The sequence below is a fragment of the Aquila chrysaetos genome, chromosome 5 (assembly GCF_900496995.4).
Source record: "Aquila chrysaetos chrysaetos chromosome 5, bAquChr1.4, whole genome shotgun sequence".
Taxonomy (NCBI): domain Eukaryota; kingdom Metazoa; phylum Chordata; class Aves; order Accipitriformes; family Accipitridae; genus Aquila; species Aquila chrysaetos.
This window is the reverse complement of record NC_044008.1, coordinates 68,271,448-68,285,376: the sequence shown is the minus strand read 5'-3', so window position 1 is coordinate 68,285,376 and position 13,929 is coordinate 68,271,448. Positions and strand designations below refer to the sequence as shown.

At 43.3% G+C, this 13,929-nt stretch overlaps 1 protein-coding gene across 7 annotated transcripts in view; it reads left to right on the top strand.

Annotated features, from left to right (window-relative positions):
• Positions 1–13,779, top strand: part of UNK (unk zinc finger) — a 45,617-nt gene extending 31,838 nt beyond the window's left edge. For 5 of the 7 annotated variants that reach the window (XM_030014526.2, XM_030014524.2, XM_041123415.1 and 2 more), the window contains 7 exons: positions 1,245–1,313; positions 2,006–2,180; positions 3,338–3,439; positions 4,936–5,124; positions 8,060–8,241; positions 8,792–9,049; positions 9,456–13,779. In XM_030014526.2, coding sequence (XP_029870386.1) covers positions 1,245–1,313; positions 2,006–2,180; positions 3,338–3,439; positions 4,936–5,124; positions 8,060–8,241; positions 8,792–9,049; positions 9,456–9,611 — 1,131 coding nt within the window. In that variant the 3' untranslated portion in view covers positions 9,612–13,779. The remainder of the gene's footprint in view (positions 1–1,244; positions 1,314–2,005; positions 2,181–3,337; positions 3,440–4,935; positions 5,125–8,059; positions 8,242–8,791; positions 9,050–9,455) is intronic. The other 2 variants (XM_030014527.2, XM_030014529.2) reach the window with 2 other exon arrangements.
• Positions 13,780–13,929: the final 150 nt, after the last annotated feature.

The following is a 13,929-nucleotide window of genomic DNA, read 5'->3' as shown; positions in this document are numbered from 1 at the left end:
GAGCAGAGAAAATGATTTAATTAAGTAAAACCAAGTGATGAATTCTTCTGCTGCTCTTTCGCCTGTCTGATTATGTCATCCCTCTCCAGCAATCATTTATCTTTTTCATAAGACTGTTTAAGCCAAAAAGTCAAGGCGTATCACTTCAAGTCAGTGTGGCATCTCATGCACTGCTGTTGTACATCATGCCTGAATCTCCCCTGTAGAGATGGTGACTGCCTGCATTTGCGATTAAAAAAAACGATTGAGCAGATTTTGTGCCTGGAATATGTCTCTGATTCGGACTGGGGAGTTGGAGAGTGAGTAAACAAGCAGCCCTGACTCTCAGCACTTTTTTGCTGCCTCTCTGTGCCCAGAGGGTGTGATTGATCTCCCTGTGCCTTATGCATGTAGCAGCATGGGAGGAGCAGAGCGAGGCCTGCAGAACAGACCGTTACACGCTGACACGCTCATGAGGCCACTTCCTTCCCTGCTCTGGTTATTGTAGCTCAGAATTGACTGATGTTGTGAGGCAAGAGGGTTGATTTCCGTTAAGGATATAGTGCTGGAAGGTCCTTAAGCTAAATTTTTAGGCTGGATAGTGCAATTCTAAATGTATGTTGGCATTCATGCAGTTTTGTAATTCAGGCAGCCTTGACCTCACTTATGTTTTATAGCTTTGAGTTCTCTATGTTAATGGATGGGGGAAGGATTTTTTAAAAAATCAGTTTTGATGATGTTGCTTTTAAAATTGGTTAGTTATTACCAAGTTTTACTTTGCAATCCTAGCTGGGAGTTGGAAGAGTTTGAGGGAAAACAAAATCTACATACTTTATTTTCCCAAAGCTGAGAAATGTTTACATAATTTAAGAATATAGTGTGCCTCCTGCCATTTCTGGCCCTTTTTTTAGATACTAGTAGGAATGATGAGTTCTTTATAGCAAGGCAAAATAATTAATTTTTGGCCTTCATTCTTAAGATGTCCTTTGTGCCAGCAGAGGACTTACAGCAGCATTGAAGGCAAGTGTAATTGTGACAAGTCTTTGCATAACTCTAGGGGTGATGTCTTGGTATATAGAAAGCAAATTACTTAGTGTTTTCAGTTTGCTATGCTTTCCCACTTTCCCAATTCTCTAGTGCCCAGAGCAGGCTGTAAGAGAGGAGGGGAGTGTGTTTCCCATGGCCTCTGCAAAGCCAGCAGTCAGCCATTTTTAATTTTGCTGCTAATCCCTCTGCTTATCTTTTGTTCTGTTTCTTTACTGCAGCAAGCAAAAATGAAGTCCCACTCACTGGAACACAGGAGCCAGGAGCAACCTTTGTTACAGCCCAAACAGGTACAGTACTGCTAGCAGGCCTCTGAACCTAGCTCAGTGCTTGCACCACCACAGACAAGGACATGAGAAATCTCTGCAGATCCAGACAACTCTGCAGGGAGTAAATGACAGTCCAGACACCATTAGGGATGCTCAGCTTGAGGGATTACTTTATGAAGATGGGATGATTTGCTGGAGGTGTTATTTGTGAATGGCTAGACCTGTGTGAATTCAGGATAGATTCATAGGCTTGGACCGTGCTGGAGAGAGTCTCCAAATTACAGAAAATTGAGCCGGAATGGATCTCTGGAGTCATCTAAGTTCAAGGATTCAGCAAAGAGAATTTAATATAGGGTTCTAAGTCGTGTGCTGAACTAAGTCTGAGTGAGTGATTGTGTGACCCATCCCTGTGATTGCATGCAACCTGTGGGTCACAGGAGTTAATTCTGGGGCAGCCTGAAGGATGTTTGTAATGCTGGGGGGGGCAGGGGACAGGGGGACAGAACAGAGAACAGTCGGCAGAAATTAAAGAAAAGCTGTTAATCTCTCCCCCACCCCCAGCCCAGTAGTAGCACCAGCCATCTGTCAGGTTGGAAGCAGGCAGGAACAGGTTTGCTACTGATCTTTGGCTCATTCCTGCATGTTTCTGAAGGGATTCTTCTATAAAGATGTCTTATTTCCTCCCTCTTTCCCTTTTAAAACTCTTGTTTCAGGACATACTGGGTATTCTCCCAGTGGGAAGCCCGCTGACATCCAGCATCTCCTCTAGTATCACCTCCAGTCTGGCTGCAACGCCACCAAGCCCTGCCGGCACCAGCAGCATACCAGGCATGAATGCCAATGCCCTTCCTTTCTATCCAACCAGTGACACCGTTGAGTCTGTCATAGGTAACTTTGCCTTTTTTATTTATGCTAGTAGGGCTTCCTCAGACGTGGATCACCAGGTATGAGAATTGGAATAGCATGGGTGTTCCAGCGAACTCCAGTTTTTCGTCTCTGTCAGTGTTGGCAGATTCCTGAGGCTGTAAGCTTTTTCTGTGACTGTGACACATCTGATGTTTTCTGCAGGTCATTATGGATGAAATTCACCCACGGGACCAACAGAAGGCCTCTGAGCCGCTTACTCAGAATGTCAGATGGTGTAACGGGCCTTAGTTTTAGGTTTGTCAAAGTGACAAAGAGGTCTTGGAGTAGGCAGGAAATCACAGGGGCATTTTCCACAGTTACAACCCCTTATATTCTAAATGACAATTTTATAGTGAGGGCTACCACCAGGTAGATTGTAAGGACTTGCCCTTCATATAGTGTAGGACAGAGGCTGTAAGAAAAAGGAGAATGGGAGAGTCCAGAGAGTGGAATCACTCCTCTTAGATAGGTACAGGTTTTTGGTCACCTGTTTTTTTTTTTTTTTTTTTTTTTTTTTTTTTTTTTTTTTAATCTAACGTTTTTGAGGTGATCTCACTAATTTGTTAAAAATAATAATAGAAATGAGTGGGCATGTGTGGGATGGAATTATATTGATCATGATTAGGGATGAGGCATGTTCAAATAGATATAACATTTGCAGGCATTCATAAGCTTTCTTTATTTTACCCTATCTTTGAACCTCAGAGATGTTTTTCAAGTGTTCCCTTCTACTGGTATTTCTTTGAGTGGCTCTTCACCAAAGTATGGATAAAGCACAAACCAGACACAGACATGTTATAAGCCAGTGTTACTGCGTATTATGGACAGACTTGAAGGCACAGTTTGGGGAAGACTTATGGGAACTGCTGTTATTTCATCAAATTTTTGTTTTCCTATAACATTTGGGAATACTTTGAGACAAAAAGAAATCAGATCAGGCAAAAGAACCTGAATTGAAAAGCTGCCCATGACACTTCTGCCAAACCATTTAAGAACAGTGTTGCACAGGGCGGAGAGTAGGGCCGAGCAGACTGACAAATAGAGAGCGAAGGCTCCTCTGCATGTAGGCTCTTTGGGCCATCCTATCTCTTGAAGTTGTTGGTCCTTTATAACATAATTGGTACCTCTGTGTCTGGCAGAGTCTGCCTTGGATGACCTGGACCTGAATGAATTCGGAGTGGCTGCCCTGGAGAAGACATTTGACAGCAGCACAGTGCCCCACACGAGTGGCATCATGATAGGTACATGAAAGCAACAGAGCTTTCTTTATCTTCTGCCAAGCAGTGTTGCCCAGTCACCTCAGTGGAGCCAGCCCAACAAAGTTCTAAATCCAGTTCCAAAATAACATTGGTTAAAACGGCAATTATAACAAACTCTGGCAACTGCTGAGCATCTTTGAAGTGAAAGCTTGCCCTTACTGACTAGCAGAGCTGAGTTCTTGCCATTGGGCCCAGGTGTCTTGGGGATGTTTCTTGAGACTGAATGGGACTTGCTTGATTTTTTCTTTTTTTTTTTTTTTTTTTTTTTAAGTGTGCAAGTAGACTCTAGAAGGCAACTGATACCTTTAAAAACAGGCCAAAGTATAACTATTTGCATCTTAAGCAGAAGACTCTCCCTAGCAGTAACAGGAAACTCACTGACCTGGTAATGCTATCCATCTGTCACAGAGTGTCATCGTGGTCTGCTGATTTGATTCTTGTAATGTCTGTCTCATCTTAATATGTGGAGGTAGGCTAAGGCCTCTTCTACCTGTCTCTGAGTGTCAAGGGGAAAATGAAATGTCTCGTAACTTCTTAGAAGTGGTTGTAGTTTCTGGCTACCCTTGCTGTGTAAGACAGGTTTTTGAATGGGAGCAAACTTTGGTTGTCTGAAGGTTTCCAAGGGAACTACAGTACCTGGAGCTGTATTGAGGTAGTAAGGCACTTGTGGAAGGAACCCTAAAGAATATCACTTCCACTTCCCTGCCAAAGATGAGAGCCTGGTCGGAGAGTTTACTGTGCATGTCTGCTGATAGCCCTGCTTCTGCTGCTACCCATCTGCAGTGGCTTAGAGATCCTCCACACTGCTTTTCCCTCTGTTCACGTCAGGTCTGGGTGTTACCTGGTGATCTTCTAAGAAGAGAGATCAGGAGAGAGTGGGGAGCAGGGATGAGCTCTCCCTCAATATGTGTGTTACAGGCAGAATGAGCTCTTATATAATGGAAGTGTGATGTCTTTGGAGGCTGGGCTTTTGTTTATTTGGGGTTTTTTATTACTGATAGATCCAGGCACTCCAGTATGTCTAAAGTGACTAAAGCTAGTCACTGATTTTTAGTGGTTAAGATAATCACCTGACTCAGCATGATAGTCTTCTCACTACAGGTTGTTTGGAAGTATTAAAGGCAGAGGCGCATGTTTTAGAAGTGAATTTTTCATTACAAAGTATTTCACCAGATACCAAATTTATCTTCTCTAGACTGATAGGGACTGAACTCTGCTCAGAAAACCTTTTGTTGCTTTGGCCGATGAAAGAGTATTCCATTGAGCTCTGGAGGGTCTTAACCTATGTGGTTCATGGGATGGCAGCTTCAGTGCTCCTCATAAAGGCTGAGGGGAATGAAACATGATGAGAAGCAGAGGGAATCCCAAGGGGCTTAGGGAGGAGAAAGGGAACCTAACACCTTCTGCTCTGAACTCCTGCACTGTGCCCATACTTCACGGTCATACATAGCCATCCTCTCTGTGTGTTCTTTGTCCAGGTGGGAGTTTGCTGCAAAGTTCTGCTCCTGTAAATATCCCCGGGTCCCTTGGAAGCTCTGCCTCCTTTCACTCTGCCTCTCCTTCTCCACCGGTCAGCCTCTCATCGCATTTCCTTCATCAGCCCCAGGGACACTTAAGCCAATCAGAAAACACGTTCCTGGGGACATCAGCTTCTCATGGATCATTAGGTAAATGCACAGTGTGTGTGTCCCATGTACATGCCTGTCTGTGCCATGTAAGTATTTTCTTTTAAGTTGGCTTTAATTTTAATGTATTATTTCACTGCTGCCGTTTGTATCTCTTCTTCCCATGAGAACAGCAACAGTACTAGAAGCTGCTTTACCAAAAATTGGCTAATACCTTGTGTACAAGGGAGCAATTCCCTCTGCTTCCCATGTATCTAAGCACAGAAAAAGGGACAGATAGGTTAAGTGACTTGCTCTGATGATGCCTTTCAGTGTAAAGAGCTCTGCCTTTTCCTGCCACCAATGCTGTGCGGAGACTTCACCTTACATAGAACTCAAGAGTTGGGTCCTCAGCTTTGCTTAGTTACGGTGGGGATTGCAGTTTGCCCTTGGGACTGCTTGTAGGTCAGATGGGCTTCTGGGAGGTCTAGAGCAGGCTAGAGTCATTGTACTTATCTCTCCTGTTTGGCATTCTGCATGCAGTTTTGCAGTATGGACTTTGCAAAAAGTTAGTGTTCCAGCTTTGTCCCCTTTGCTCCTTTCCCTACCCTGCCTTGAGGATCTGTTTCCTGTATGAGGGACTGTGAAGGGAAGAGAAATGGCTTTGGAGCTTCAGCTGTATCAGGCAGAACTGGGAACTGAGGGGCCAAATCTGTTTTTTTATCAAGATGCAAGGTTACCTTGAGAAATAAAACTGTTTGGGCTCAAGGCTACAGTGACACTCACTCTGCTCATTTCTGTTAGTAACAGTAAATATTAGTTCTCTGTATTGATACTAGGCATAAATGCTTCTTCAAATTTGAGATATGCTTTAATCTTGAATATTCAGCTTAACCTAATAAAATTATTACATGCTTTTGTAACCTATTCTGCGTGCACTCACCTGTGTAAATGCATCCCTTGTTTGCATAGGCCAAAACCATGCTTCCATGCCTTGCGATTGCTATTTGTTTGGCTTTAACAGCTTTTACAATTACTGTAATAAGAGACATCAGAGGGCATCTCTGCTATTAATTAGTGTTGAGGCTGGCTGTTCATCCCAGTTTCAATAAGAAAAGGAAAACTTTCTGATAAAGCCTGCTTTTAATTTCTGAAGAAACAAGTCAGGCAGTTACATTTGTCTTGACTATGTAGTTATACAAATAAAAAAATGAAGAAATGCAGGAAATGCACAAATGCATTTAAATACTTGATTTTTAAGAAAAAAGTCAGATATTTTCCTTTAATACAACAAAACCATTTTTGTTGAGGTTTTGATAAGATATTTAAATAGTAATCTAGCAGTTGGGAATCTGGAATCTATCTATTCCATGGGACTTGCTGAATGCACATAAGTTAGTGTGTAGTTGTGTGTAGTTATTACTTATTTGTATTGCAATTGAGTTAAAAATACCTAGTTCTGGGCTAGTTCCCACTGTGCTAGATGCAAAATGTGCAGAGAAGGCATTCCTGACCAAACGGGCTTGCTTGCTTCAAATGTGAAATGAGAACAGCAGGTGGAAAGAGGGAGCAAAAAGAAATGACGAGATAAGCTTGGTCAGCATTATGGCAGAATTTGTGGCTTGCCAGGATCCTGCTTAGTGCTAGATTCCCTTTCAAGGAAACTGGAGCTTTAAAAACAAAATGTGAGTTGAGGTTCAGAGGAGCTGAAATAGATCTATGGTAAGTGGCCTGAGCCAGTGAAGAGCCCTTGTTGCTCTGCTAAATGACTTGTAAATGCACCTAAGCCCTTAGTGAAGACAAGTTACTATTTCTCAGCTGTATTTTTTTGCAGCTGTTTGTGTCTTGGCTGGCACTAAATGGGACGTAAGTGGTGTTGGGTTAGCCCTCAGTCAGAGGCCATTGGCCCCAGGGCTTGCTTGCAGAACACAGTCTGTTTGGCTGCTGTAAGATGAATTATCAAATGTAACTGGATTTAGGAATGTCCACACCCAGTGCTGAGCACCACTAAATGAAAATGACTGCTACATCAAACTGGTGCATGTCTGTGTGCCAAAGAGTCCAGCTCACTCAATAGCTCTGTCTCGATACGAGCTTTTCCTACTAGTCCTCCCCTGAGTGCAAAGTGTGGATGCTTATTTTAAGTAAAAATATTTTTGTTATTAAAAAAGGACAAACCTTGGAGTCTGTGAAAAATAGCCAGGTTTGTTTACAACTGGTTTTCTACTGCTTTGTCTCCTAAGCCTTGAATTTCTTCCTGAAAAGAGAAATTATTTGAACAAGCTAAAGTAGGGAAGTGGTTAGTTAGTCTTCTCTGGTGCCAATCACTAGCTTTATGCTAGAACACTGCAGGGGATGAAGCTGATGTATATACTATCGCCTCCACTTGTTTATAAACAGGGTTTTCTAGTTAGTGCTGTTTCTTGCGTATGCAAACAGTAATGACACTGGCGCATTTTAGTCTCACTGTTTGGGAAGTGAGACTGCTTTTCTAAGCACTAAGCTGAGGAGACAAAACCAGAAGTTTTTCTTGGGGTATAGTGTGAGAGGAAGCACCACCTGGGTTGGCTGTGTGAACCAATCTGTTCACCAGCGCTGATGGCTGTGCTGCACAGAAAAGTGGGAAGGTAGTAAGCAGTTCAGAGGTTGTCATTTGAGAAGGGGGATTCAAGCTGCTAGTCAGCTCTGCTCTAAAAGCTGGTAGTCAGCTCTGCTCTAAAATCAATGCTTCTAAAACCAGCCTGGTTCAAAAGTTGCCTCCACTCAGTTTCTTGGGTCCTCCCTGTATCATTAAAGATGAGGCCTAATGGTGTGAGACTTCCCTATAAAGTCCCTCTTTGACGGACTCCTGGGTCCTGGGGATGAAAGTAGTTCTTAAGGTGATCTTTTTTTTTTCCTATGTACATATTTTTGAATCCTGGATTTCACAGGGGTAGGGAGGAAATGGGGAAGTTGCCAGCACCTGTGACATAACCCTCTCTATTTCCCTGTGAAACAGGTTTAAATGGGATGAACAGCAGCATATGGGAACACTTTGCTTCGGGGAGTTTTTCGCCCAGTACCTCACCTGCATTTCTGTCAGGTCCAGGTGCTGCGGAGCTGGCACGGCTACGACAAGAACTGGATGAAGCCAACGGCACAATAAAGCAGTGGGAAGAGTCTTGGAAACAAGCCAAACAGGTACTTGAGCAACTCCTGGGAAGGGGGATTAGGGAGTGTAAAGTAGGAGGGTATCAGCCTTTAAAGAGAAGCTTTTCATACACTGAGGTGATGGGAAGAGCTGTAGGTTTTACAAACAGATTCTCCTAAGCATTCTTATTCTTTCTTTTGCCTTGGAAGGAGAGACTGAATCACTGTGCCTGATGTGTTCAGATGCTGGATGTGCAAGGCCAGGTGTCATAACAGATGCACTGAAGTGCTTGACAGTCTCTTAGACCTGCCAGTTGACTTAGGTCCATGACAATTTGCTAGTATGCAAAGTTCATCCCCTTAACGGTGTGAGCCAAATACCTAGAACCACGGCCCAACCAGATGGGGTATCTGGAATGGAAGTGCTTTGAAGCAAAGTTCCAGGGAAGTTTCAGAATTTGGGAACAGAGCAGATTGGACAGAACACACTCCTGGTGAGGAGTATATGGAAATAGATTTTTTTTTTTTGCCTGGGATCCTCTCTTGGAGGGTGACTGAGTTTTCAGACTGCTTCTTTTACCCTCTTTGTTGGAACTCGTAGGCTTGTGATGCTTGGAAAAAGGAGGCAGAGGAAGCAAATGATCGCGCCAACACAGCTAACATGGAATGTGAACTGGCCCGGGAGCAGAGGGAAGCATTGGAGCTGCAAGTGAAGAAGCTGCAGGAGGAGCTGGAGAGGATCCACACAGGCCAGGACCCTCAGTTTCTGCGCTCCTTCTCTGACCTGGAAACACTTTCTCTCTCTTCGCTTTACACCCTTCAGAAACAGCTGCGGGCAAACCTGGAGAAAGTTGATAAGGTGAGTGCCAGGGATTTGCAGGGCAGGGCTTTGCTCCTCCGCTCCTACAGATCACAGCTTTTTTCGCTTTTCTTTAATACAGCCAGAAATCAGAAGCCTATCAAAGCAATTCCATGTGGATGTAGCCAAAGTGAGTTTTAGCCAGCTCACAGGAAAATACCTACATCTTCTTTGTGTGTAAAGTACAGAGTTTAAGTCAATCAAAGCTGCTCTCTTGATCCTAACGGTCCTAAAAGACATCATGCTGTGCTGCTTTGCTTTTGCTTCAGAAGATGAATGGGCAGACAGCTGCAAGTCCTTCCCCTGCTGCCTCCTTGCTGTTCCCAAAACTGCATAGCGCAGGACGGCAGCCCCTTTGCTTCGTGACTTTGATGCTTATGTTTTGCCCTGTCCCCCTCTCTTGCAGGCGGTATTTCAGATGCAGTCAGTGAAATGCCTTAAGTGTCAGGAGGAGAACCGGGTGGTGTTACCGTGCCAACACGCAGTGCTGTGTGAAACGTGCGCCGAGGAGGGCGAGTGCCCCATCTGCCATCCCAACAGGCCCCACTCTCTCCAGTCGTGACCTTCCAAGGACGCTTGTTCTAATCATATCGTATAGAACTTTTTAACTTTATACATACGTACATATATATGTATGTGTACATATATATATGTATGTGTATATATATATGTATATGTGTGTGTGTATGTGCATGTTTGTGTATGTATATATATGCACACACATGCACATACACACATAAAACAAAAACTAGTTGCAGAGCACTTTTTAATATTTTACATCCCGTATCTAAACTGCCCCTCACCTGTGCCCCACTAATTCTAACTCTTGAGGAACTTTGAGAGCTGTTTTTAATACAGATCAAAGGGCCATTTGCAAAGAGTCTGTGTTTCTCCTCTTTTCTATTTAGGTGATAACAAATTTTTGACTATTTCCAGAAGGATTTAGAGTGGGCAAGAGGGGCTTCCATGTGCTTTCCAGAGGAAGAGTTGAGATCATGGGGAGGATCGAGGTGGATTGAAATGACTTGTTCCTGTCTTCAGTCTCCCTCTCTTTCACTGACCCAGCTTGGTTAAAGCCGTCCTCCCTGATGGAAGCTCTGCTGGGTGCCTGCCTGGTGGGCCTCACGTTGCCGATCTCTGAATGTGCAGGAACTTTGTCTGTCATTTAATCAGCAAAGTTCGCTTTTTAAATTTTTTTTACACTCTTTGTATATTTGTATGAAAAGAAGAAAAGAGGGAAAAAAAATGTATTGGACCTAGAGCAAGCCAAGCCCCAAAATTCAGTGACTAGTGTTCATTGCCGATACAGCTGACACGTGCCAGGTCTGAGTAGCCTTAGAAGTACTGCCCTTTTATCAGCTAAAGCCCTTTATGAAAGAAATATGGATGCAGAGGTTAGTTCTCTCCAGACACCCCTTTGTCTGGTGGCTGTCTAGAGACTTTTCACTGTTTCAGATGAGATTAATTTTGTTTTAGCCACAGGGACCTGATTCATAGTCACCGCTGAAATGCATGAAACAATTCCAGGTAGTCTGAAGACACTTACTGAACAGAGTCGATGTTGCCTGTGTCAGCACCTCAAGAATGGTTTGTGGACTACTGGGTCCAGAAGCCCCCATGCTAGAGATCATGTATGCCTGTGGTGACAGGGAAAGTCCAGCGTGACAAAGAAATGCCACCAGCTTAGACCTGTCCAGTAGCTGAGCTTTCCTGTGACTTTAGCAGTGTGTCCATTGGATTTTTACATCAGGTGGATTGCAGTAACCTGCTGGGATCTCAAGTAAAAGGCCACTCAGTTGACTAAACATTTTTATTTTGCACAGGGATGCTGCCTGTGCTACCCCTCCCTGACCTGGAAAAGCACTGGAACCTCCAGCAGCCCACTGTTGTAGGAAAACTGAATTTTTACCAGAGCCTCTCAGAAAGCTTCATATTTAATGCAAAGACATAATTAGGTTTGCTTCCATAATTCCACCTTTCCTTTACATGGAAGGGGTTAATATGCATTCCCAGATGATCTCTTAAGTGCAGCTCTGTGTAGTTCTTTTTTTATGTTTTTCCCATTAACTTGTTTTTGGGTTTTTTGGTAAAAATGCTTTTTTTTTTTTTTTTTTTTTCCATGTGTATTTTATTGTAACTAGCATCAGTTTTTTTAAATTTTTTTATGGAGAGACACTGTTGAGTGACTATTGTGGCTATGTTGTTTGGTTATAGCCTTTGAATGTGTGTGCCATGGGGCAGTGCATCTGCCTTGGTCTGATCTTAAGGAAAGACCTTTTATTAAAATGTGTGAACATTTCTTTTTTAGGAAAAAAAAAAAAAAAAGGGAAGACAAAAAAAAAGTGGGGGGAGGAGGAAAAAGCCCAATGAAGACAAAAATTTACTAAAAAGCTTTTGTAACTAACTTAAATCATAGGAAATAAACTCTTGAATCAGGTCTTCAATATTTATAGGAACCAGAGCTGATCAGCCAGTTTTGCCTATTGGTTTGTAACACTTTTTTTAGTATGGTGGTTTACCTGCTCTCCTGCCTCCCTGTGGCACTGTTCAGGGTGATGCTGCCTTTGGCCAACCCTCTTTTTTCAGAACTGTCTGGCACCCGGCTGTGTGACTGCATCTGATTCCCACAGGGGCTCTTCACTTTGTCCCTTCTCTTCAGATGAAACTTGTCCACTGATGGCAGCTCTAGCTGTCTCAGTGGGACTTCCAGTCGTGGTGTGATGCAGGGCTATTGGGTCTAGGGGGAAGAGATATTTGCCCCAAGTTTCTGTGGGGGCACATTGCTTAGACAAGGGGGTACAAGGAAAATTCCAGGCCAGAGAAAGCATGTTTTTCCTTTTGAGTAAAACAGTTTCTCTGTTTTAAAACTTATACTGAAGGACCAAAGAATTCAAAACTTCACCCGCTTGTGGCCCTTAAAATTTAACTTTCCATTGCCACACTGTACTCATGGCAGAACAGCCTGAAGGAATTAGCACTAGCCCCTTCCCTTGCCCCCATCCCAGCGTATCTCAGCACTCTCTTTGCACAAGCACATAGACTGCTTCTCACTTTCCTCTGGTTCTTTAAGAAACACTTCCTAAATTTAGGTTTCTATGAATTTGTTTGCTGCTTTTAAAAAAAAAAAAAAAAAAAAAAAATCTGAAATGTGAATTATTTTCTAAAGCATCAGATGGAAAAGAGAACTTCATCTTTGCATATTTTGTGAATATTTTGGGGGGCCACTTATATGACAATTTCATAACGAGTGAGGTGAGAGCAGGTGGAAAGGGCAGCATTTCTGACCCACTCCCAGCAGTTGTTACTGCCTGCCCCAGGCAGGAAGGATGAACTGTAATCACAGCACCGCATTTAAGGCTGAAGAGTATGTGGTCAGCTTCTGTATGGTGTAAAAAAAGTTTTGTTGAAATAAACCTGGTGCTAATAAGTACAGCCCCTGTAATGTACTGTCAAGCTTCCTTCTGAAGCAGGAACTCCCTTTTACAGGACATGCAGGAACACATCAGAACCAAGGGGGCTTTTTTGGCTGAGTCAAGCTTCAAAACAAATTTTTGGTCCACAAGGCTTCTTGATGAGCACCCCAGCTGGCTGTTGCTGAACAGCTGTGAACATGTCTGGGTCCTGCCTCTTCACACAGACTCCTTATTGGACAATGACATTTTCCTCCCCAAATTTTTGGGAGCTTTGGAAGTGTTGACCTTAGTGACTAATTGTGAAGGTCAGACACTTCTGCATTAAGAGTTGGGGGAAGGGAGTCTTAATTGTGTTGTGAAACCACAGTATCTTAAAGGTCAATAAACTTTTACATTATTATGGAAAAACAATATAGAAGCAGATGGCTTAAGACAACACTATCCTGGGTAGATAGACATCAAAAAGCAAGGCTAGAGCTGTAGGCGAATTTTGGCATCACTTTGGGCTAACAGGGCCACTTTTAGATCATCTCTGGCCTTAGATGATGTAGCTGCATGCCAGCTGTGGCAAAGACACAGTGGCACAGGAGGGACGGGGGAAAGTCTCAGAGCTGGAGCACAACATTTTCCTTAAACAGATTCCCCCCCCACCCCCCCCCCGAAGGGAGTTGCTGCAGCTGATCCGCTGCCGAAGGGTTTTATACTTTCTGTACATCTCTGGAGCTGAACCTGAGCCACTTGCAAGGCTTGTGCAGCTGAGACAATGAAGAGAAGTCCTTACCCTGTGAGGAAGCCCGTAATGCTCAATGGACTCAGTAATTCATTGCTTCCACCAGCCTCCGAACCTCCTCTCTTTCTCCTTTTCCCCCATCTGAGAAGGAAGAATATTACCAGTGTTTTCCTCCAGAATTATAATAATCCTTGGAGTGATGGCCAACAGCAAAATAGATGTTACTGATGTAAAACCTAGTATTTTAAAGGTGAAGTATTCCTGCAATCTAGTGACTGCATCGGAGGGATTTCTGGGGCTTCCCCACTCCGTAGCTTCCAATGTTAAAACAAAATAAATACAGTATACGTTTAAAAACAAATAATAATAATACACACTGCAGTATTTCTGGCGGCAATTCTTGACCAGTCTCTTCCCTGCTTTTCCCAGGAGGAAGGGCACTGGGCAGAAGCGCCCCTAGTCCGTGTAGAAGTTGGCAGAATGGTGATCGGTGGTGTGTAAAACGTGTTGTTGATTCCATGTATAGAACTGTGATTTCAGCTGTCGTTCTCTCGTACTCTGTAAATATGTGTTTTGGCTGTCGGAAACCTGGTTTAGACTCTTTTCTTGGCAGAGTGAATTTGCATGTGGGGCTGGAAAGAACTCAATCTGTGTCACAGTTTCCAAGGGCAGGATGGATTTTTTTTTAGAGGACAATAAATTTTTATTTTTTTGCTAAGAAAAAAAAAAATATAATA